General features: G+C 34.7%; 1 protein-coding gene across 3 annotated transcripts; it reads left to right on the top strand.

The window, feature by feature from the left end:
• Positions 1 to 3,594: 3,594 nt before the first annotated feature.
• LOC135633676 (villin-2-like) lies at positions 3,595 to 24,926 on the top strand. Of its 3 annotated transcripts, none has more exons than XM_065143431.1 (23): positions 3,595 to 3,749; positions 5,344 to 5,494; positions 5,648 to 5,747; positions 6,133 to 6,201; positions 6,326 to 6,562; positions 6,656 to 6,833; positions 6,919 to 7,051; positions 11,226 to 11,385; positions 11,463 to 11,625; positions 11,710 to 11,810; positions 11,901 to 12,059; positions 15,308 to 15,376; positions 15,451 to 15,519; positions 15,668 to 15,805; positions 16,678 to 16,806; positions 18,466 to 18,613; positions 18,725 to 18,735; positions 18,830 to 18,970; positions 19,056 to 19,181; positions 20,683 to 20,748; positions 23,404 to 23,671; positions 24,086 to 24,318; positions 24,432 to 24,926. In XM_065143431.1, exons 2-23 carry the CDS (start codon positions 5,439 to 5,441, stop codon positions 24,543 to 24,545), a joined length of 2,868 nt encoding a protein of 955 aa, XP_064999503.1. In that variant the 5' UTR covers positions 3,595 to 3,749; positions 5,344 to 5,438; the 3' UTR covers positions 24,546 to 24,926. The 3 variants fall into 3 exon arrangements, with proteins under 3 accessions (XP_064999503.1, XP_064999505.1, XP_064999504.1); XM_065143433.1 differs by having other exon boundaries at positions 19,059 to 19,181; XM_065143432.1 differs by lacking the exon at positions 3,595 to 3,749 and adding an exon at positions 3,793 to 3,961.
• Positions 24,927 to 25,562: the final 636 nt, after the last annotated feature.

Raw genomic sequence — 25,562 nt, forward strand, 5'->3', positions numbered from 1 at the left:
GGTTGTATGATTCTCCATAATACGACGGTTGTGAATTCTATGTTTACATCATATAAGCTCCGTCACATTTGCTCCATTCATTGTCTTTTCGTTTCATGCATAATTTGATCAGTATGTTGTTGCGTTTCATGATCTGAATCTTAGGTGACATATGTAAAATATTACTTATAATTAAAAGATTATTCCTTTTAATTCTTTCAAATTAGTCTTGATTTAATTCATAAATAATTACTATGTAAAGTTCAGAAGAGTGTAAATGTAAAAAAAAATGAGTTTAAGATAATTTAAAATAATATGAGAGTAAAATGAAGTGAAATAAGAGGGATAATAATGTTTCAATGATTAATTTAATTGCATTGTACGTGACTTGTATCAGCTAAAGCATGAGATAATATCTTCATTTATATGTAGATTTTGTGTTAATGCTTGTATGTTGTTGATGGATGACCATTAAACCATGTCAACAATACGAGACTTTCTTATAAACTAGATTTGTTATGTCAACAAACTAAATTAATAGATTTTGGCACATTAATATCAGGAATGTACTATGTAGATGAATAAAGGTTAAACCTCCAAACAAGTTCTTACATTAACTTCAAGAGTGTAGTATATAGATGAATAAATGTTAATCTGAACCATTACCTTACATTAATAATATCGCTTTCTCGTTTACTAGAGTGTCTTTTTCAGCACTTAAATGGGCATCAGTTCATATGGATCTTTGGAGGATTTGAAGTTGCCATCCTCTTATTGCCATTTAATTATCAAGGTACAACAAACACGTTAAATGATGGAGCAAAATTGATTGCACGTTGGTTTCACATGGGTGTCCGTATGTGGATCACGAGAGGTGTCACATGCGAAGTCGGTGCTTAGGTCGGAAGCAAATAAAAAGACCTTTATAATCAAAAAATAATTTTCACTTATATGTTCCTCCGAATACTTATACTGACTTGTAAGTTTGTGTATGAATTAATGCATTAACAAAAGTTACATTGTCTCAATAGAGATATCTGTGTTGGTTAATACATTGTTGGATGGGTAATAGGATTCAGGTTTGAATCGATCATCATCTATGCCTGTAATGAAAATATTTTTTAAAATAAAAGTTATATCTGTCATTTTGCATTGATTTTATAGACATATAAGTTAATGATAATGATAAAAGTGATAATGATGATAATTATTAATAGCAAAGTTTAAATTTAGTGAAGGTGAAGGGCTCAAAATCTGATAAATCTGATAATAATGACAGGAACTAATAGGAAGAGCTGATGGTGACATGACGAGGATGAGCATAATGCATATTCCCCAATAATAATATTATATGGGTTAAAATTTAGTTTGGACGATTTTAAGTCATAATGATTTAATTGTATCTAAAATAATTTTTATATTTTAAAAATCTAATATAGTTACTTCAATAAACTATTAATATAATGACATATGTAATTTAAATTTTAAAAAATTAATATCTATTTTAGTCTTTATAGTTTTTGATATTGACCTCTTAAGCTCTTATGGTTTATTTATTTCTAAAATAATCTTTACATTTAAAAAAATAACATATAAGTCTTTCCTATTAAATTCGAGCTAAAAGACATTATAGTTTGGAATGCTAACTCATAATAAATCATTAATATAATGATATGTGTAATTTAAGTTTAAAAAAAGATTATGATTCATGTTATCGAGGAAGAGGAAGCGGCGGAGGTCATAGGAGTGAACTAAAGTGAAGAAACAAATGTAAGAGAGGCCAAAGATGGAGGTGAGGAAGAGCTAGACCACCACGTCATAGGTGCGACAGGTGGGGGTGCAAGAGAGGATGAAGTGGGAGATAGTAAAAGCGAAAATGCTTAGGAGGAGGAAGAGAGATTATAAGACCACTACGTGCATAATATTATATTAGTCAATGCATATCCATATGAGGTAGGATTAGAAGCTCCTGAGCTCATCGTCAACGTAGAAGAGATTACATGCGTATGATGCTCCACTAGGCAATAATGGCTTGGTGCTTTCATTGGTGGTTCGTGGAGGCAATGCATCATCCCGTTATTGATGGTGGTCTTAATTATTTTTTAAATTTAAATTATATATCATTATATTAATGATTTATTGTGAGTTAGTATGTCACATAAATAGATTCTAGTGTTTGTTAATTAAGATTTGACGAGAGGTTTATATGCTATGTTTCTAAAAATATAAAGGTTATTTTATACATGAATAAACCATAAGGACTTAAGTGATCAATTATCAAAACTATAGGGGCTAAAATTGACCTTAATTATTTTTTAAATATAATATATATATATATATATATATATATATATATATTATATTAATAATGTATTGTTAGTCAGTATTTTACGTAAGCAGACTCTAATATCTATTAACTCATATTTGATAGGAGAAATTTATATGTTACTAAGAGTTATTTTAGATACAAATACATCATAAGGACTTAAGTGGTTTATTATCAAAATCATAATGGACCTTAACCCTGTAATATCAAAAAAAAAAATCTAATCCACGTCTCGAATATAAATACGATATAAATTTCCCTTATTTGCATGATGCTGACGGTTAGTGGCATGCAACATATGTGATTGAACCGTATTTAGGGCTTAGGTAGTTAAGTGTCAAATTCTATATATTAGAAATGTTTTATGATTTTAATATTGGGTATTTAAAAAAAATATAAATAAATAATATATCTTATATTGTTCGGATAAAAATATTAAGATAAATATTTATGTTACATGAAATGATAGAAAATTTTTATCATTCCTGAATAATTAGATGTATCTTTGTCTTTGTTAAAATGAGTGAGTTGATTAATATAATATTACATAAACAATAAGTTATAAGTTCTCGTTCATATATGAACATGCATATCATTTGATATAATAAAAACATTTTATTTATTTCAAATATATATTTTTGATAAAAAAAAATATTATTTAAGATAATATGACATGGCCCATAGATATTATAGTTATAAAAAGCGAAAACAACAATAAATAAAAAATAAATAAGGCTATGATTTCATTAATTATATATTATTTCATATAATTAGCTGTCTTTATAATATTGATCCTTATATTTTTAAAAGTTATAGTGAAATATCTATGTTTATAAAAGTAAAAATATTTAATCTTATTTCTTTTCATATCATCAATTTACTAACGAAAATATCATAATGTTTACCGCTAATGATCTTGACTTTATCTTATTTTGGTTTATCATCGAGCATGTACGATATTTTTGTTAGCAAAATCGATAACACGAGGAGAAATATTTTATTTTACTAAGTATAATGATTCTAATATAATTTTTAAAAGTATAAAATTTATTATGCTAAATATAGTTAATTATAAAAAAAAATATATAATTAACGGTGTATCAACTCCGTGAAACGCTCCTGCTATTTTCTAGGAATCACGTCGCACGTATGCAACGGAAGGTTGCCTGCGTTCGCATTCAGCGTCAATGCGTACTCTTTTTTTCTACTCACAAGTGGATTGTACGAACTCTTACTAATCTTCCATACCCAATTCCCTTACAGCTCGAACGAGAGAGACGCGAAAAGAGAAAAAAAGGAGGACCCGAGACATGTGGGGTGGGGCCCGAAACAGAGGGAAAGCGCAGGGACTAATCATTCTCTTTTTAAGCATGACTTCCTTTGCAACACTCCTCTCTCTCTCTTTCTTTCTCTCTCCCTCTCGATCGCTCGCGGGTATTCTCAGGTACGCCGATCCTCCCTCCGCCTCCACTCTCTGCTCTTATTCCTCTGATCCGGCTTCGTGTGGGTCGATCGCCTCGCGGTTGGCTTCCGATGTCGAATCTTAAGCTTATGCTCCCTTCCTTTTGAATGATCGGCCATCTCGTCGGTCCTGAAATCAGCATCGCGAACTAGGAGTTAGATCAGTGATGCATGTTCTTTTGCTTTTTGAGAATTGTATGATTACCAACTCGGAGTTTAATCGTCGATGTTTCCCTTTTTGCTGATTTATCACAGATAACTGTTTGTTCTCTCGTGTTATTTGGTTGATTGGGTGCTTTTCTTTGGCATTTTGTTCGTTATAGTCTGGATCCGTTGTGGACCTCTGGAGTTTCTGGCATCTTGTTGTTGGATCCATATGTCAGGTGGTTTTTTGGTCTAGCTGAGGTTCAGCTATAAGCACAAATTAATTTGCTTCAGAAGAACTTATCCAGAGCTTAATTAAGGATTGTTTTGAGTCTTTTGACTATGATTTACTTGCAAAGAGTGGAAGTTCCAATTTTCACCCCTTTTGTGCAATTACTCAGTTTAACTGCCTATATGTTGCTTGTCTTTCTCTGAAGTGTAGCCCATAGGTTGGTAAATGTGGCTTAAATAAAAATATGGCTGGGAGTTCATGGTTTGTTGTATAACCAAGTCTTTTCATGGTGCTTTCTTTTCTCACTAAATGTCCAACTTATCTCTTTGGACTATCTGGAAAAACATGTCTTTGTTGTTGAGGCTACACGCCTTCGGCCTCTTGAGAATGTTATCATGTTTAATGTCTTGAAACTTCACAGATATCTGATAAAGAGACATTGATAGGTATAGTTGCAGTCATATCTTGATCGATATATTTTCTGGTTGTTACTATGAGGTATCAAAGGCTGTTGGACTGGTGTGTATTGACTGGGATTTACGAGTCCAATAAGGAGCAGCATTTACTGGTCCGACTATGGACCAATGAAAGACCACATAGGTTTGGTCGGATTTTGTTTTTTTTATGTTTTTGCTGATACATTATGGTGGATTTCAGTGTATCACTCAGTACACCAGAGCTATATCAGTCCGATGAATTGCCAAAACCAATATTAGAACAAGATTTTAGTCCTTGGTTCCATCCTAAGATTGCAGCTTGTTGATATAAGAATCTTCTTTGATCATAGTTTATTAGTAATAACTGAAGGTTTCGAAACTACGCATCCTTAAGTGATTTTACTTGATGTTGGACTTCAAGATGGACTTTCCATTGCTTGTCTTCTTGATGAGTCATTCATCCATATGCTTGCTTCATGTAGGTTTTGTTGGCACCTACCAGTTAAATGCTGTCGTTGGCTTACTGGTTCTCATTTGTACATTTTGCATCTTGCGTGAGGAAAATATTATAAATATTTAGATACTATTTCATTTTTCTTAGTGGTTCACATTCATCTGCTTCTTGCATAAACTGTTTTTCTTGTCTTGCCTGGTGTCATACTATTAAATCTGTCATATAAGTTGCATGGTAGAAGCTGTAGATAAGTTGGTCATGGTACATATGAGTTCCTGATGATTCTTGACTATGCTAATTTCATATGCAGAACATACCTTTCTTTCGTTATCGAGTGTTTCGAGCATATTCTGAAACTGTGAGGACATCTTTCTCTGTCATTATAAAAGGTCTCTTAAGTGTACAATGTCCAGTTCTACAAAATATATTGATCCTGCATTTCAGGGAGTCGGACAAAAAGTGTATCCTTATAGTAACTGTTGTAAATTGCACTCTGCAAATAAGTTATTTTCTGTATTAGTTGTCTAAATTATCCAGCTGTTTATTACCATACGAAGTGTTTTTGTTGGCTTCTTTTGTAGTTTTCATCTTAGAATTTACTTAACGTCACATAGAGGAACAGAGATCTGGCGAATCGAGGACTTTCAACCGGTACCTTTACCAAAGTCTGATTATGGTAAATTCCACTCTGGAGATTCATACATAATTTTACAGGTAATTTTTTTCTCATATTTTTCTACTTTTACCTGTGTTGCCTAAAGGACTGGTGTTTCATTCATCATGCCTAATAGTTAAAATTTTGGGAGATATGCAAGATCCCCTAGTGCGTTCTGACTGTTATTGTTACTTCTGTTTTGTTTACTTGCCTATATGTAAGTAACTATATGCCATGCTTGAAATCCACCAATATTGTAACTAACTATATGCAAGATGGGTATATGTTTGATGGATCATGTACATGTGGCATGTATTAGTCATCAGATGAGCATAAAATGATGGTTTTTATTTGTAATATGTTCTTCCTAATGTTCATGACGCCTCTAGACAATGATTGCTGTACTTTGCTTCATTCTTTTATGCGGTGAATTACTTGTTGCAGACATCTTCTGGCAAAGGTGGTGCATACCTGTATGATATTCACTTCTGGATTGGGAAGGAGTCAAGCCATGTATGCTAGTAATATCTAATAATATTATATATATATATATATATATATATAATGTTCTCATTTTGAGGGCATAAAAAAATAGATAGATATTCGAATTGTTTATTTAGTTTATGAGTGATTGCAGGATGAAGCTGGGACTGCTGCAATCAAGACAGTTGAACTTGATGCAGTGCTTGGAGGTCGTGCTGTTCAACACAGGGAACTTCAAGGCTTTGAATCCGACAAGTTCTTGTCATACTTTAAACCTTGCATTATTCCTTTGGAAGGAGGATTTGCTTCTGGATTCAAAAAGCCTGAAGTGGAAAAGTTTGAAACACGACTATATGTATGTAGAGGAAAACGAGTTGTCAGAATGAAGCAGGTGTTAAATTTTTTCCATGAGCTTTTATGGGACTTTAGATGTGCAAAGTCGTGTGTTGCATGCATGTAGTGACTTCTAAATTTGATTTTGAAGGTTCCATTTGCCCGGTCATCACTGAATCATGATGATGTGTTTATCTTGGATACTGAAAAGAAAATATATCAATTCAATGGTGCTAACTCTAATATCCAAGAAAGAGCTAAAGCTTTAGAAGTAGTACAATATTTGAAAGACAAGTATCATGAAGGAACATGTGGTGTTGCTATCATTGGTGAGCATACATATTTGTACTGGATAATATTATTTACATATGTGCATTTTTTATCTTTTTGTTAATGTATTTTGCATTGTGTAAGATGATGGAAAACTGCAAGCCGAGTCAGACTCTGGTGAATTTTGGGTTCTTTTTGGTGGCTTTGCACCAATTGGCAAAAAGGTAGTCAATGAAGATGATATTATTTTGGAAGCCAGTCCTGCAAAACTTTATAGGTAATCTTAAACTCTGATAGACAATAGTGCATACCTAGGTTTCTGATACTATGCTATGCATTGATTCAGTTATACAAGTTCTGTTTTTAGCTTCCATATGTTTCAGCATTGCTTGTTATATGGCATAGTCTCCGCGGGGTTATATTCAGTGGAAAATATCGATACCTCATATCATAATAATGATTGTTATGTAGGAACTGGATAATGGTGTATGTGAGTGATTTTGACATATCAATGTTACACTTTTCTGTTAAGTTTACTTGATGTATTTATTTTCTAAAGATATATTTATATTCTAAGAAAGTCTGTTACAGTGATGATTCAAAATTTCAAATATCTCATTTTGCCTTATGTATTTTTTTGCTGATTAGCTGCCTACCTAAAAAAATTCAGTGAACTTCCAAATTCCAATGATTAATAATTAGAATATTTAAATCTTGTTAGGATCAATTAGTTTGTGCTTTTCTTCACATTCAAGTTTAAGCACAGGTAATTCATTGAAGAACATATGGTTGATTTAGAGTTGGATATGCATCTTGATACTCTGCATGTGTCAAGAAGGATTATATGTTAAAGGTCTATTGAAAGCAGCTATTTTAAATAAAAATATGACTTGGATATATGAAATAGTTAGGTGATATTCTCGTGATGTAATAATTTTTTTGTTCTTGTGTTATGTTGATCTTTTAAGTTTGATGATTATCATTTTTATAGTTATAGTGTGTATTAATTTTCTACTTAGGTGATTGTGGGCTAGACTAGTTTAGAAAAAAAAAAAAAGTATGGTTAGGCTTGAACTAGTCTAGCTCGCAGCTCGGTGGATCATCATTTGCTCGGATTCGGAGCATGACAATACTAGTAAGGCAATTCCCTTCGAAATCTATAGGACTATCAGACATAATAGCTTGATGGTTTCTTCACCAATTATCAAGAGGAATGTGTCCCCCAATTTGATTGCTGAGGGGCATCACTCTATCAACAATTGAGATTGTGATATATGTCCTCTCCATTAATGGTTGAGAGAATATAGAACTTATCCTATGAGGTAAGATCCAAGGTTCATCGTACCGTGATGTACCACCTAGTATGAGTGGTACATACCGGTTTGTCAGTATGTCCCATCATATCATGTGTTGATATGTCGGTACATATCATACCGATGGCCGATCGATACACCGATATAGATCGGTTAGGCGAACCATGGTAAGATCTCCTTATCAGTTATTAGAAGAGTGTACGATTGGATGTCTGATCTATGCCAGAAATTTATGAGACTACAAATGTCCTTCAATTAGCATAAATTTAAGCCAAAATCCGCTCGTACACTCTCTCATATAAATTTTAAAGAAATTCACATGCATTTTCTGTCTTTCTAGATTTATGAGATTGAAGCTTCACAAACACTAGCATTTTCTCTGTCTGATCTATGCCAGAAATTTATGGGACTACAAATGTCCTTCAATTAGCATAAATTTAAGCCAAAATCCGCTTGTACACTCTCTCATATAAATTTTAAAGAAATTCACATGCATTTTTCTGTCTTTCTAGATTTATGAGATTGAAGCTTCACAAATACTAGCATTTTCATACTTGAATTTCTTGTTCTCCAACGACCTGAATCGTTAACCATAATATCAACTAACAAATAATACCAACTAACAAAGTTATTGAAGATTGATCATTGTGAGAGTTTAAATAGTATTTTCTCTTAATTTAAGATTCATGAGCTTATGTAAGCATTTTTTAGTGAACCATTTAATCTGAAGTTGGATATTTAAATCCATGAGGTTATTATTCTGAATATCAAGTGAAAGAAGATCTTCATTTTTAGGAAGCTTCATGGAGTCTTTCGATTCTATATGATTATTGTTCTTTAGAGTTTTTATGATATTCACAATAATTAAGTTGATAGATATGCTGGTTGTTAGCTTGATTAGATTGGATTGGAAAATTTTACTGAATGATTTTGAGAAAACTAGTACCCTGAATCAAAGTATTTTACTCAAATTTAAAATGCTTGGATCTTCTTAAATTCTGGTTAAGTTGGCAGCATTTATCCAGTGACAAATGATTGGAAGGACATTAGGAAAGGTTTTGTACAATCACATCAACATAGATAGAAAGTTATTTTTCACTAGAAATAGGCTATATTAAATCAAGAGAAAAATCAAAGAAGACACAAAACTATTGCTATATCAAGGACAACATTTTTCATGAGAACCCAAAATCTGAGGCTACCATGAACAATGAATTCCTAAATGTAGGAACCCAATAATCTCTCTCTCTCTCTCCTATATATATATATATGTATATATATATATATATATATGTATATATATATATATATATGTATATATGTATATGTATATGTATATATGTATATGTATATGTATATGTATATGTATATGTATATGTATATGTATATGTATATGTATATGTATATGTATGTGTATGTGTATGTGTATGTATATGTATATGTATATGTATATATATGTATATACATATACATATACATCTATATACATATATACATATACATATACATACATATATACATATACATATATATACATATATATACATATATATACATATATATACATATATATACATATATATACATATATATACATATATATACATATATATACATATATATACATATATATACATACATATATATATATATATATACCTTCTTTCTTGAATCTTGTTCGTGAGTTTCTTATAAATATTAGTTATGAAGGACCAGAGGCAAAGAAGTCTTTTAATTCAAACCATTATTCCATAAAATTGAGTGTCTTTGCTTCTTTCATATTATATTTTAGAGCTTTCAGAATCCCTTTCTTTCTTCATATAAATATCATTGAAAGGTTAGCGATGTTTAAGCCTTAAAGATGTGCTACAATTGAAAAAAATGTTTATTGCCCATAAGCAGACAAAAATAAGAACCTTATTTCGTGCTGTAACCTCAGTGTTTATTGTGCTCTACAAAGAGGGGAAGGTTTCTGAAAAAAATAGTTTTAATTAATCTTTCAACCTTTACTTGAAACTTTGAGGATCAGAATCTTAGGTGGTTGATGATGGGAAAAAGAGAATGATTATTAGACTTGATGTCAGAACCAGAGTCTCAGAAAGGTTGGACTGTGGTATGCTGTGATGGACCATCATATGAACAGACAGGAACTCATAGGTGACCAAATTCTTTCTTTGTGCGCTCTAGAGAGATCAACTAGAAGGGTTCATGCAAATTAGACTTTCTATGATTATCTATTTGGAGATTCTTATGCTTGTTGGTAGTGGAGGCTTCCTATTTGATCACCTTTGTTAACCAATTGCTATTAGGGAGGAAAGAGGAGAATGGGACAATTAATCGTTGGCATAAAGAACAAGTTAAGCTGCTTCTGTTTCTTTAGTTAAAAGCTATCTTTGGTAAAAAAAATTGATGCATAATAAATTAATATGGAAAACGACAATTGTACTTTACTTCCATCCAAAATTTATTTTGCAATTCATTCTCCAGCTACAAATGCTTTTGACTTCTGTCTTCCGCTAAAACTTGAATATACTTATATTAGAAGGGAGCAGTGTGGTGTGTTCATATTACATGCCCAGTGTTCTGGAAATGATGACTCTGTTTTATCTTGTCCTTGTAAAGCAAAATTGCTTTGTTGATCCAGCACAAGAAGAATTTATTTTCTTACTAGCTCGACTACTAAACCAAACTGATCTTAGTGTTTCTTTTAGCTGCCCCTCCCTAAATAACAGTCCAGCAGCATGATGTGTACAACTGTACATCATGTTTCTTGTTATCTCTTCCTCAATTATAATGTATTATTTGTCTATGCTTTTGCAAACACGCATGGCAATTCATTGTGTTCATCTTATTTTCTAGGTGCTTGAAGTATTTTACAGGTCAAGCTGAAAAAGTACTCACTATGTCTATATGTTAGACACATTCACACAATACATGATGAAGATCATGATGGCATATCTTTCTCTTTAACCACTGATACTATAAAAAGAAAAATAAAATTTATTAGCCTAGTTGGTTTTTAGAATAATTTTTGCATACCACCGTATATGAAAATATCATCTTTGCTAATTTCAAGCTTTACAGAAAACTAAGAATTTACTTTTGCTATCAAGTTATAATATACAAGTATGTTTGTAGTATCAACGATGGCCAGTTAAAGTTGGAAGAGAATACACTTTCTAAGGCAATGTTGGAGAACTATAAATGCTATTTACTGGATTGTGGGGCTGAGATATTCATTTGGGTTGGGAGGGTGACACAAATTGAAGAGAGAAAAGCTGCCAGCAAAGCTGCTGAGGTAGGACTTATCTTTTTTATAAAAAATTCAGGTCATATGCTCCAAATGGCTGTTCTTAGTGAATTGAATCCTTTCAGGACTTCATCATCAATCAAAACAGACCAAAAACTACGCGCATCACTCAAGTTATCCAAGGTTATGAAACACATTCATTCAAGTCCAACTTTGAATCATGGCCAGCTGGTACAGTAACTGGAACAGGAACTTCTAGCGGAGATGAGGGACGAGGAAAAGTTGCAGGTACTAGCATTTTTTATCTCATGAAGGTAGTGACTAGTCTTTTGTTATTTTTTGCTAATTTTGCTTGATTTGGTTTTTGGGTAGCTTTATTAAAGCAACAAGGTGTTGATCTTAAGGGAATTTCAAAAGGCTCTCCTATAAATGAGGAAGTTCCTCCTTTGCTTGAAGGCGGTGGAAAACTTGAGGTTCTTTTTATTTTCTTTAGCCTGTTGATACTTCCATGTGAAGCTAGATATATCTTGTTGTCTTTCTTCTAACTGTGAATGTACTTTCAGGTTTGGCGCATCAATGGTAGTGCCAAGAACCCAGTTCCAAAGGAAGAGATTGGTAAATTTTACAGCGGAGATTGTTATATTGTCCTTTATACATACCATTCTAGTGAGAAGAAAGAGGACTACTTCTTAGCTTGTTGGATGGGGAAGGATAGTATTCAGGTAATTAGCAATGACCAAATTTGTTATATTCTTCCATTCTCAGTTTGTTTGAGCTATAAATCTATAATATGATACAAATTTGTTATATGGTCCATCAACAATGTGAGACATGATTTAACTGGATTTTAAATGCTTGTAAGCCAATAAATTACAAACTTCAATGAAAGTAATTTGCTAGATTTACATGAGCTACTAAAAGTTGCCTAAATCTTGGATCACTATTTAAATGCTTATTACTTGTAATTCTTCTCTTCTGTCCTCACATTCTCCGTAGAATGACTTCATTGGTGTTAAATACAATTAATCAAGGTTTTTGTCTCACCCAAATCAATACGAAAAGGGTGATACATACTGTCCTATCACGTCCTTGGTTAGGATTGCCTAAGGCGTACAACACCTAAGTGATATGTGTCCGCAAGGGTTAGCCTAGATCTTAACCTCACACAGTCCACAAAGAACCTGCACAGTGAAGAAAAAGTTAGAAAGGCAAACGTGCAAGTAATTCGCCATCAATGCACACAAAAAGGGCAAGATAATCGGGATCCAAAGCAACACAAAGTAACCAGTGTTTATTAGGCTCGAAGGGGTCTCGAAAACAGGCTAAACGAGCGCACACAAAGGGCGTTTCGAAGGTAGATACCTGCCCAATGTTCACCTAGCACTTTCGTCAAAAAGAAAGCAGGCACACTAATGACATTGCATCACCCCTCAAACACCTACCCAAAGACCCATTTGCCCTAGTGCCGCATGGGTGGTTACAAGGTGTTGAGACAGTTGACGTTTTGCACCGCTTGGTCGTCAATCAGAATTCAGCCCGTTCACGAACAAATCTATACACAAGGTGCTTGATGTAATGTTTGTGTATGTTCGTGTCTTTCGGTTTTTGTTAATAGTTTGCACAGCATGTAGAGGGCTTGCCTTATTTTGGTTGGCTTTTGTAGTCGTTTTAGTCTTGTAAATGTAGGTTGTATACGGTCGTTGTTAGAGGCAAAACTGCCCAAAAACAAGCTATTAAACAATCATTTTAGGAGTTTTCTATCTCTATAGAGTGATATAAAGTGTAAGTCAGTACGTACCCTAGAGCTACCCGGGTGACACATGGTTGGATGCATGGTATGTAATTTCGAATGGTACCGCCCGGTACGGGCGATACGTACCGGTCCAACGGCATACCGGTACGCGGACCGCTCGCTACCGGACGGACTGTGCTACAGTGCTACGTCGCCGACGTCGCCGAGGCGACGCGACTTCGCCTTTTATAAGAATATTTATATATATAATATATGTAATCTTATATATATAAACGAGGCGAAGTCGCGTCGCCTCGACGACGTCGCCCTGCGTGGGAGAAGGAAAATGCAACGTCGCCGAGGCGACGTGACGTCGACTTTTTTAAAATTATTATATATAAATATTTATAAATATATATATATATATATATACTAGGCGACATCGCCGAGGCGATACGACGTTGCCTTTTATAAAATATATATATACTGAATGGTATACCGCTCGATATACAATATCGTACCGTACCGAGCGAACGTTAAAACTCCGGTACTATTGCATACCTTGACACTAACTAACAACAAATGATGTCAGAGGTTCAAGAGGGATTAGAATTTACAAGTATATATAGGATATTTGCAACACTGGAGTGTATAGGATATTTTTGATATTTATGAAGTATACCAAGGATTCTATTCTTTCCAATTTTCCAAATCTCAAACCAATACTGATGCAATCCTGGGATGGATTGATACACTATTGATATGGTTGGATGTACCATATACAGGTACACCCCACGTAATGATTGATATGGGCCGACCAAAGAGAGAAAGAGAGAGAAGAGGAGAGGTGGAGATGAACAAGTTGGAGGAGGTAGGAGAGGATGAGAAGGAAGAGGAGGCGAATAAAGCCTAGGAGGCAGAGCTATAGAGGCGATGATGACATGTATTGAAAGAAGATAGTAGCTCAGATGAGGAGGCGATGTTTCATGTTTTTGCAAGGAAGAGGTGATGGTGATGCGACCTGAAGACAGATGGAAGAGAGATATGGAAATAGAGGAATGAAAGAACAAAAAATGGAAAAAGGAGTTGTGTGATGATTATCAAGGAATCATTATCAGGAGCCTTCTGCTCAGTACCATTTGGTACCATGTGCTTATGATATAGTAAGCCTGGCATTACGAGCTTATTAGGCGGTACGTGCAATAATAGATCAAACAAAGTGAACTTGCTCAATCTGCCTCCTATTTGGCTATTAGTTTGATAAATGCCAACCACTACAAAAGGATATTTTAAACCATGATACGTTCAACCTTATTTCAAATTATAACCTTCTTCCTATATTTGATACCTCATGCGCAAGAAGTAGAAGGAAAATTACAAGAATAAAGAGTTACTATTAAGAAAATGACATCCTTGGATACTAGGGTCATAAACCTACTTTTCTCCATAGGAAAGATGAACTTCTAAATCCTTGAAACCATAAGTCAAAACTAAATTTTATTTTCTTTTTCTTGTTTGGATTTCATTGTTTGTCCATGAACAATCCATGTACATAAAGTAGAAACAAAGTAGGTATTGTCATGGGACAGCTTATGATATTTTCAAATTCATAAATTACAACAACAACAAAGTCGTAAAATCTCAGTTGATGATCCATTTTATATTCTTGATGAAGCAATCTTATTTTTCATTTTTAAAAATATTTTCTCATGGGAAATGGAAACAATGCATCTAATTGTTGCTAAAAAATATAGTATGGTTGTTATGCTGGTTAGTTTTGCCTGATATAGGCATTGTCTTTGGGCCATTTCCTTCTGAAACGTATTGATTCTCTATGCCTTTTGGCATTAGACGATGCTTAAAATCGTTCCCCCTTCGATAGTATGGGATATTTATATCTAGTTTTCATGATTGACTATTAATTTGTTCTTATATGCACTATAAAATTTCTACATTCAATTTTTAATCTCCGTGAACCTTGGGATAGTTTCTGAATTGCTTTCACATTTTAGTCCTCTGCACCCGCTTATGGGCCTATCTTTTGCTGAATTGCATATCACGTATTAGTTACCTGCACCAACTCATAAGCCTTCCAGTTTCAATCTCATGCATTGGTTCAACCAAAAATTCCATTTTTCATCTAAGAGTTGCATAACTCGTATTGCATTAACAGTTCACACAGCTTACTGTTTAGGCTTGGTTTCCTTGGTATCATAACATGATATTATTTTCCTCCAGGATGATCAAATGATGGCGACTCGATTGGCTAATACAATGTGGAGTTCCTTAAAAGGAAGACCTGTGCAGGTTCTTTGTTTTCTTTATCTTTTACTCAGAAGATGAGAAGCAGAACCAGCTTTCTGAGTTCATGTCTCCTGCAGGGTCGCATTTTTCAAGGGAAAGAACCACCACAATTCATTGCACTCTTTCAGCCGATGGTTGTCTTGAAGGTATTCATACTCTGAAGTTCTAAATGGCATTTTTATATGTATATAGAAAGAAACAAAGATGATTCTTCAATATTTGTTACTGTCATACTTGTATTGCCAAAAGAATAGGGTTTTTCTGTCAAGTTGAGTGCAACTTTTTCTTGCACAGGGTGGAATCAGTTCCGGTTACAAAAAGTTCATTGCAGATAAGAACCTGAATGATGAAACATATACTTCTGATGGCATTGCACTAATTCAAGTATCTGGTACATCAGTCCACAACAATAAGGCAGTTCAAGTTGATGCGGTATGTTCATATACATTTATTCTACATTTTATCAATTTGAACATTTTGCATTCTTAATGTCAGGATAAAGAGAAAAGAGACTAGTCCTTCTGTGAGTTGTTACTACAGCCATCTAAAATATAAAATGAACCCTTGGTTATTTTAGAATAAAGATCATAAGTTATGCTTATTTGCTTCATGACATCCATTGTGCCATCTAGTTGACAGACATTTTACATTAACTGGCACATGCAAAAATTAGCTTGGCCATGTGCCAGCAAAGCTGGCATGTCTTCACATAGCTCAGCACATGCTAAATTGTGTTGGGCAGCACTGCAATATATGGATTAAATAAAATCATTTTGGAAATCTATTTTTAAATTTATAGGCTAAAGGGAGAATTTCTTGCTTGATTCTTCTCACATATAAATAGTGTAATGTTATTATGCCAAATATTTGACTTGTTCCAGTAGATCATGACATTTTTACCTGAGACTGGCACTTAAAAAGTGTTAATGGGACTATTTTAGATGCAATTAATTGCTTGATAATCCAATCTGCAAATAGGACTACTTACATAGAATTAGAAATCTGCATAGCAGCAGGGTTCATGGATAAGCACAATACTTCACATAGCACCAGACCTGTTTTAGTATCATTAGTTACCCCAACAGTTTTTTCCAGGTGGCCAGGCCGTTGGACTGTCTAAGGACTGGTATTCCTGGGTTTTTGAACAATGGACTGGGCAGATTTTCTCTGAAGAACCATCTTATATTCATAACAAAACATTATGTTCATTTATATTGACATTCCAGTGGAATATTCACCATATTTGCATATGAATACGAGTTGGATACATATTACAATTACAGTGATATATGATCTTTTTGTAGGTGGCAACATCATTGAGTTCCACTGATTGCTTCATTTTGCAATCTGGAAATTCACTATTCATATGGAGTGGAAGTTCAAGTACTTTTGAACAGCAACAGTGGGCTGCACGAATTGCAGAACTTTTAAAGGTAAAGATCCAAAATTTGATAAAAAATCTTGGTTCATTGTCATCATTTATTTTTCATATTATGTTAATCTGTGTACATGTCTTTGACTCGATGAAAAGAAGTACAATGACAGTGCACAGAGCAAGGTTTGCCGTACCGACTGTACCGCCCGGTACGGGCGGTACGTACCGGTCCGACAGGTCAGCGGTACGCGGACCGCTCCGCACCGTGCCGACACTGTAGCAGTGTACAGTATACTGTAGCAGTGTACAGTGCTCGGTACACCTGGGTGTACCGAGCGGTATACCGTACCGTACCGGTACCGAGCCCGGGTCGAAACGTCGGTACGGTACGATACGGCGAACCTTGGCACAGAGTATATTGTAAAAACAAGCATCCCAGTGCATGATATTTCTACCAATGTAGGGCCTGGGGAAGTAACACACTTTGTCTTACCTATACAAGTAGAAAGGTTAAGGTTGTTTCTACGATCAAACCCTAGTCATGTAGGTTGTGAAAACCTTACAATGGCACCAAGGCTCGCTCTAAAAGCACAACCTAGTTCACATGGCTTCTACCAATATGGTATCTAGGAGGGATTTATGCACAGTGTCCTACACTTACAAGCAAAGAGACTTCCAAAGGTATGGTGTCTAGGAAGGGTTTGTGGACATAGTTACACTAACAAGCAAAGAGACTTCCACCGGTATTCAATAAAAAGGGCTGAAAAATGTCCTGAAACTAAAAAAAACTCTATTTTAACTTTTTTATCCTAATTTCTTTGTATATAAATTATATTTGGATAAGAATTAAGTGTATCTAATAATCTAAGCATAAATGAATATAACCATAGGTAATTGGACCTAATTGGGCCTAAACATAAGAGAATAGCCTTAGTCATGCCAATCTTGCTAAATATACATGAATAAACCTCTTATTGTATGAAATGGTAAATAAAACATAGAAATAATTTAAATGCCTTCATTTGGAGAGAAATTCCACTATATCCTGTTTTCCAATCCCTCTTTTATTCAAATAAAGAGGTTGATTTCTACTGATTGTCGATTACGATGATTAAACAAGTTAAGATGTGAGAAAGAGTTCTTAAGAGAGTGAGAAATTGAATGAGAATGACTGAAAGAGGGGGTAGGGAGGAGGATTTAAAGGGCCAAAAGAGGGTTCAACAATCAATTTGACCCGAGAGGAGACCGGTATGATTGAAATCTGGGTGTTACTAACCCATATCAGCTGTTAACAGTCGAGTTTCAATCGTATCAGCCAATACAAGAGTCATATAACCTCTACACCCATCTTTAACCATGTATAATCTGAAACAGGCTAGTTCATATACTAGTATGTACCGCCTATTTCATACTGATCAGTAGTATGTACCGCCTAAATATACCGAGCGGTACACCTGGGTGTACCGCTCGGTATACCGTACCATACCGATACCGAGCCTAGGTCGAAACTCCGGTACGGTACGGTATTGCGGTCCTTGCTTCATACAGATGGCACATCAAACCATGGCATATACCATACCTATATACACAAATATATATGCATTACCCAGACACATATTGTAGGTATTTGTGCACATATATAATGACAATATAATGCTGCATGAGAAATCTTTCTTTCCAATGCCATAAATAAAGTTTTTTTTCCTTTCTCCTGCAGCCAGGTGTTACTCTGAAGCATGTCAAAGAGGGAACAGAAAGCTCTGCTTTCTGGTTTGGTCTGGGTGGAAAGCAAGGTTTTACCAGCAAAAAGATCACCCAAGATATCATTAGAGATCCTCACTTGTATACTTTTTCATTTAAGAAAGGTTGATTCAATTTTGGAGAATTTTCCTACTTTTCATGCATATGGTTTATCTTGGCTTGATCTAATGTGCTTAAATTTGATGTTTATTTGTGATCATATGATGCTTCTTCAGGAAAACTAGAGGTGTGACTAACTGCTTCCAACTGTAATATTTAATCCAGAAAGTCATGTATTTGTGCACTTTCTCATATTTTTTGTATGTAACCTATACTTGCAGGTTACTGAGGTTTTCAATTATTCTCAAGATGATTTGTTAACAGAAGATATGTTGGTACTTGATACACATGCTGAGCTCTTCGTTTGGATTGGACAGTCTGTGGATTCCAAGGAGAAGCAAAAGGCATTCGATATAGGGCAGGTATTTGGAGTGAGCTTCTCTATTCGTACTATTTTATTCTGCTTCTGTTACAATAATATAGTTTACCAATATTCTCTTTTCCCAGAAGTACATAGAGCTTGCCACATCACTAGAAGGTTTATCCCCAGATGTACCACTTTATAAAATCACAGAGGGCAACGAACCTTGCTTCTTCACGACATATTTCTCTTGGGACAATGCAAAGGCTATGGTATGTTCTATGGCTTTTGAATTGTGCTTTTCCTTTGTTGGTAAACTAAGATTTAGCAAGGAATTTTAAATTGTTTGGATTAATATCCCAGCTTTAAGGGGCTTTAAAGACAATGTTTTCTAAGCCTCACTAATAACAAAGCAGAAAATCAAATGATTAGAGATAAATATAGGAAATTCCTGGTGTAAACTGGCTGTGATTCAAAGCAGATTGAAGTAAAACTTGTCTTGGCCTAACCAAAATCCAATAGCATCCTTTGTTTTCACTAGGTCGCCTTTTCCTCAAAGTCTTGGATCTGATGAGGTAACTTCCAATTTTAATATCGACCGAACATGATTTTTTTCACTCATCTTTATCCATCTTGCTAATACTGTTGTTTTTATTTTTTGGATTTGGTGCTGCAAACTTCTATGGTCGATATAGATATATCTGTGCATAATCAAAGAGAAAAGACTTTGAATTATTGAGGCCATTATGCTGAACTCTTCTGTCATGCACCTGTGGCCACCCTAAATCTAGATGTGCAGCTGTTGACAGAGAAAACTGACCACATGCTGGTGCTGTATCATGATCTTTTCAATTCTACTTATCTAGGAAAGTTTATCGGTTTTTTTCTTGAATGTGGAGTTAATTTTCAATGATTTTTTTAGAAATTACTTTAGTTTTTTTTCCACCCTGTTGTCAAAGATTATCCCAACTGCACAGTACATAAATGTCCAGATTTCAAGCCTTATCCAAAGTACAATGGTAAGATTGCTATATTGTGACACAGATGGTTAATGTTTGAGTCATGGAGACAACCATACTCAGTAAGATAAGATTGCATGTTTTGAGCACGATAAAACTCTATATTGACCCAGATGGCTAATTTTGAACCATCAAATATCTATTTTGTCCCCAAAAGCTTCTAGAAATCAGGAGCCACAAAATTGATATATATTAGCTGACTGTTCATTTTTGTAACTTCTCCAACATTTGATGTAGCTCTTCATGCAAAATCTTAACTGTTTCGTGTTATAATGATATAGGACATTTATATGCCTTTACCACATACATACTTTAGGCTTATTTAAATTTAATTTACATTATCCACTTGAACCAAGATTCTGAGAAAAGGAATCCTTCAGTATAGATCTTTAGCAAAATTTGAGTCAGCTTCCTTTTTCTTGTCCTTAGTTTTGTTGTTACCCAAATTTGACATATAGATACCTTAAATATATATATATTTTTTTCCCCAGTGCATTTGTCCTAATAATTTGATGTAAAAATTCAAGCACTTAGATTCAGCATGATTGGTTGTCATCTCTTATGATTATATTGCACAATAAGTATATGCAAAAGATTATGCATGATCTTGGCCTCAAGTGACTGCAACTTGACCTGCTTATATTGATTATAGTTCTGCGTTGTACTAAGAAAAGAATATTTTTGTGCTTTCTGATGTGTACTGCTTATGCCTCATACTAGCATAGGTTAAGATATGCTTCTACATGTGATACAGGTTCAAGGAAATTCTTTCCAGAAGAAGCTATTACATCTATTTGGTAATGCTATGCATGCTTCAGAGGTATGTTTTTGTGAGCCAATTTTTTGCAGTTAAACACCAGCAATGATTGAGTAATGATTTGTCTATTAAGTTGAAGGATTAACTAATGAAGTTGCACTCAGTGACACATATCAGGCTAGCAAAACCAGCAGTGTCCAAGCAATAACTTCTCTATAATTAAGTTGAAGGATTAACTGATGAAGTTGCACTTAGTGACACATATCGTCAGGCTAACAACACCAACCAAAAGACAAAAAATGGAAAAAAGAGAGAAATAGTGATGTTGGATAGATGTGATCCTAGATTTTGATTTAGTTTAAACTTTAAAGGTTAATGCTTCTTCTTCTCCTCCAGCCATGAAAGCTTGTGTATTTGTTTTAATTGTTCTTTGTATGGGGTCTTTAATCTTATATCCCTAATATTGGTTGTTTGTTTCTTCAAATAGAAATTGTTATCCATATTTGTATCAAAATCTTCATTATTTTCCAGTGCCTGGCTATTTTACAATAGGTTGAGCTATTCATGATGTATAAAAAGCTGATCTTTGACACTTACCAAGATCTGACATGGTGGGTGCTGTCTGTATGTCAATCCTCGATTACTCAGCAAAGTTCCATCACTTCCATACCCTGCCATGCAACCTAACCTGGCCATCTGACATGCATTTAGTGACACATGAATAGTACTCGATTACCCTGCAGTCTTTTTTTCTAAGACTAAGCAATTTTCCGAGTCATATATTGGTTTCATTCTTTGTCATCTGTAAATCATCATCATATGAAAATGCTTCATATCTTAATATGTCATGCCAGATAGATAATAATCATCAGGTGTGCTGGCTGGCACCCACCCAACTAATAGTTCAATGTTTAGCATCAGATGAATCTTATTTTTCTAAACTTTTATCACTTGTCTTGTTCCTCAATTGATATGGAAAGATCACCATATGAGAAATAGATATTGTGCTCTCTCTTCAGTTTCTATCCATTAAGATTATACAAGTTAAGTTGCTGGTAGCCAACTCATGTTGCCATATGCCTTTCAGCATTCCCACTGGAGGAATAAAAAAAGAGAACAAAAAAAGAGAGAGGCAAGATGAGAGAAGCGAACTAAATAAAAAATAATCTCATTAAGATTTGGCGTCTAGCTCGGTCATTGACTCGACTAACTTCTTGACATTGAGCTGGATAGAGGTTTCTGCAGCCCAGTAGATTTTTTTTTTTCCAAGTTGAAGCTAGATTCATGGGATTATATTCAGTCATCAGATCTGGGATATATGATTGATGGGATTATTTGAATTAAATTGGGTTGCAGAAAACATGAATTTCTAATTAAAGAACAAAAACATAAAAGGAATAAAGTATCTAGTTTGGCAACACTAGATTCAAAAGCTCACGCAGAGTGAGCCTTTGTGCCACATTAGATGCTCCTTGGCAACCTAATCACCAGGATTTGAACATGGGAACAGTGTTTATGCTCGCAATCATCAGATCACCCCTCCATAGACCATCATGCTTTAAGCAAGCTTTTACTTGTCTTTACTTTTTGTCTAATACTTAACGAAGGTCATTAAAAAATTTGGCTGTCTTAGAATAACATTATTTGCTTTGCTCATGGATGTACATATAAATTCATTTGTACAATAGGTTTTTACAATGTTAGTAAACCTAGAAAGGCTTGTTTTACATGGTTATGGGACCTAGAATTTCATCACTGGTTCTTTTTTCCACATTTCTAATTTTCTTCTTAGAATCTTTTTAAATTTTACTTTTCAGAAGCTACGATCGATTAACAAAGATTTAATATGGTCAGAGAGGGACATGTCCATCATAGTCCACTTCTTTTCTCATTGTTGTTTTTTCTATTTTTATATTTCTTTTCATTTTACTAATGAAACGTTATTTCTTTTACCTATCAAGTATTTGTCTCATTTGTCCATCCATAAAATTTTTACACACCTTGTAGCAGTTTGTTTAATTATCATTAAAGTCAACATTAGTAAAATGAAATTCTTATAAGTTGAGGATTCCAGCTAGTTTACCTGGTTAAGATTTTGACTGCTGATAGCAAGGTCCAAGGATCAAATCCCGTCCTGGCCACCTATCATCTGAAAAAGTAAACTTACAATTTTTCTAAGATTTATCATATTAACACAATATTGAAACAATAAGTTTAGATTTATTTAACTGTTTGATAATAAATATATGAGCACAGACTGTGATTTCTTTCTAGCATCCCATGAATGGGTATCCTAGCTTTGCCCCTGATCACAAGGTGTTGCCAGTGACCAGTGTCATTTACTTTTTTTCCCAAGATTATTTAATTTTTTTGTTTGCGTTAAGATGAACCAAAATGAACTAAGTTTTGGTTTAGTGGATGTATCATGTCATTTGCATTTTTATTTCTTGGTCATTTCAACTATTATTCTCAACATTTGTGACTGCTCAAGAAAAGGACTAAGTGTATGTTTCCCTTTTGCAAACCATGTTAAGTGTTCCATTTATCTTCTTAGGTTGGTGTAGTCATACTTGCTACTTTATTTTATAGTTTTTTGTAAAATTTAGATGCGCTTAATTTCTTCTGGGTTTTGGAATGTATACAGTGTTCTGACAGCTCAGAAAGGAAAATATTTTGTGGAGTCATATTTACTTTTTTTATGTTTGTAATTTGCTGTAGTCCAAAGATAAATCTACAAGTGATTATCATGGTGGACCCACTCAAAGGGCATCAGCCCTTGCAGCATTATCATCTGCGTTCAGTCCATCTTCCAACACTAAAACAACAGCACCAAGGCCATCACGACCAAGCCGAGGGTCACAGCGAGCGGCTGCTGTTGCTGCACTGTCTTCAGTTTTAACTGCTGAACAAAAGAAGGGAGAATCAGAAACCTCCACAACAAGATTCAGCAGAAGCCCTTCCCCTGGTCCACATGCGACTGTAAACGGTACCAACTTTGACCCTTATTCTGATGCATTCTATGTAGTACAAGAAGGTCCCGTGTATGTTTCGTTTGCTAAATGTGGCTGACCTTAAATAAATATTGAGTACTAGAATAATTTTGCAAATATTTCCATTTTTGTTTTCCAGAAGAAACAAAGTATGCATAAGCTTTTTGGGGAACTTAGTGTTTCAAATGGGGTAATGGAGTGTTTGCTCTTGCAATGGTTTTTATATTTTAGAAGGATACAGATATGGGGTGCAGGTAGCATATTGGTGTTAACTTGATGTTTTCGATTGAATCATTAAGCTCCAAAGCCTATCCCTTCACGAGATCAAGGACCTTCTACAAAAGTAAAATAAATGTATGTTGAGCTCCATATCTTTCGTTGAGAATCAATGCTTTCATTACCTATTGCAGATTCTGCAAAGACTGATAGCGTAGGTTCAGAGTTGGGGGCTTCCCTTGGGCTTTCACTGGAAACGGAAATCACAGAAGGAGATAGCACCATATCAGAGAGCACCATTTCAGATACGGAGGTGGCACAGGATCCAGAGATAGTTAAAAATGGGGGTGAAACTACCTTCGGCTACGAGCGCCTGAAAGCCAAGTCCAGCAATCCTGTCAGAGGAATTGACTATAAACGAAGAGAGGTTTGTCAATAAAGTTCTTTTGATTTGAATGCTTCTTTGTTGAATATAGACATAAGCTGGTGTTTGAAGATATGCTAGATTCCATTCGTCAGCTCTATCTTTTGCACTTGCAGGCCTATTTGTCTGATGATGAGTTCCAGACAGTTATGGGAATAACTAAGAAGGCATTCTATCAACAACCCAAATGGAAACAGGATATGCAGAAAAGAAAGATGGATCTCTTCTAAGCTTGTGCATCCTGGAGTCACCAGACTCATCCGGCTCATTCTGCTACGTATCGCCACGATCTGCTTGCTTTCTGGTTTGTTCAGTTCTTTTGTTGATCTGCTGTCACATCATGAGCTCTCTTGCTTTGCTATTTGTTGAGGAGCAATGCTTGTTTGTTGAGGTGCCATTCTTTTATTTGTATTTATCATCCAAGTCGGGTTGCTTGAGTAAATAGTTTTCGTGTGTAGTTTCTTACTATGAGTGATCTATGTATAGGTTGTGTTTGATAGATACGGACAGTGCTTAAGCATGGAGGTATTTGTCCATCCTGTACTAAGTATCTTAAACACGTTCCTGTTCTGTAACTCTTATTGATCTTTTAATGTTTGTGTTTTGGCTAATGCATGAGTAAAATGGATGATTTATGTGCAGTAATTAAGTAGCAAACCCAAAGGTTAAAAGAAGGCCTAATTACTGGTTTGTAGCACCAGGCTTCTTGGTAACCTCTTTTAGCTTTTCATTGATGAAACATGGTGAGAACACGGTATTGAGAGATGAGTGGGTTGGGCAAAGGGTCATGCAAAAAATTGTGTTGGAGTATACTCCGACGAAGGAGAAGCTCCTTCGATACGATACTTAACGGCACTAGCTGATTCGATACGATACTTAACGGCACTAGATGATTCAACCATGTCAAAGTCAAAAAGAGTAGATGCTTGCAAGTATAATTGGGGGGCTTTGTTATAGTGCGAGATATGATCGTTGGTTAATGTTGGGAATAGTTATATTGTTCGACCATAACTGTGATTATAAAGTCATGTGTCAAACTCGGGATATTAAGTAGCAGTTGGTTGACTCAACCTTCTGTTGATGCCATGCTATCTACTTCGTGGTTCCGGCCCTGAATGCCACATCAGCTAAGTAGGGTCAAAGTATTGGCTAGGTGGGAATGATGTGTCAATTAGGTATTGGTCAAATGGGGATGACGTGTTAGTTCACCTGTATCATCTTCCCCTTTTGTATTTTGACATGTGCAA

Source organism: Musa acuminata, chromosome BXJ3-3 (assembly GCF_036884655.1).
Source record: "Musa acuminata AAA Group cultivar baxijiao chromosome BXJ3-3, Cavendish_Baxijiao_AAA, whole genome shotgun sequence".
In the NCBI taxonomy this organism is placed as follows: Eukaryota; Viridiplantae; Streptophyta; class Magnoliopsida; order Zingiberales; family Musaceae; genus Musa; species Musa acuminata.

Excerpts from the sequence above, each read along its gene's own strand:
- LOC135633676 (XM_065143431.1), top strand. The coding sequence starts at position 5,439 with ATGTCCAGTTCTACAAAATATATTGATCCTGCATTTCAGGGAGTCGGA. Across the intron at positions 15,520-15,667 it reads AGCCGATGGTTGTCTTGAAG|GGTGGAATCAGTTCCGGTTA; the intron begins GTATTCATACTC and ends TTTCTTGCACAG. Across the intron at positions 24,319-24,431 it reads TTGACTATAAACGAAGAGAG|GCCTATTTGTCTGATGATGA; the intron begins GTTTGTCAATAA and ends TTGCACTTGCAG.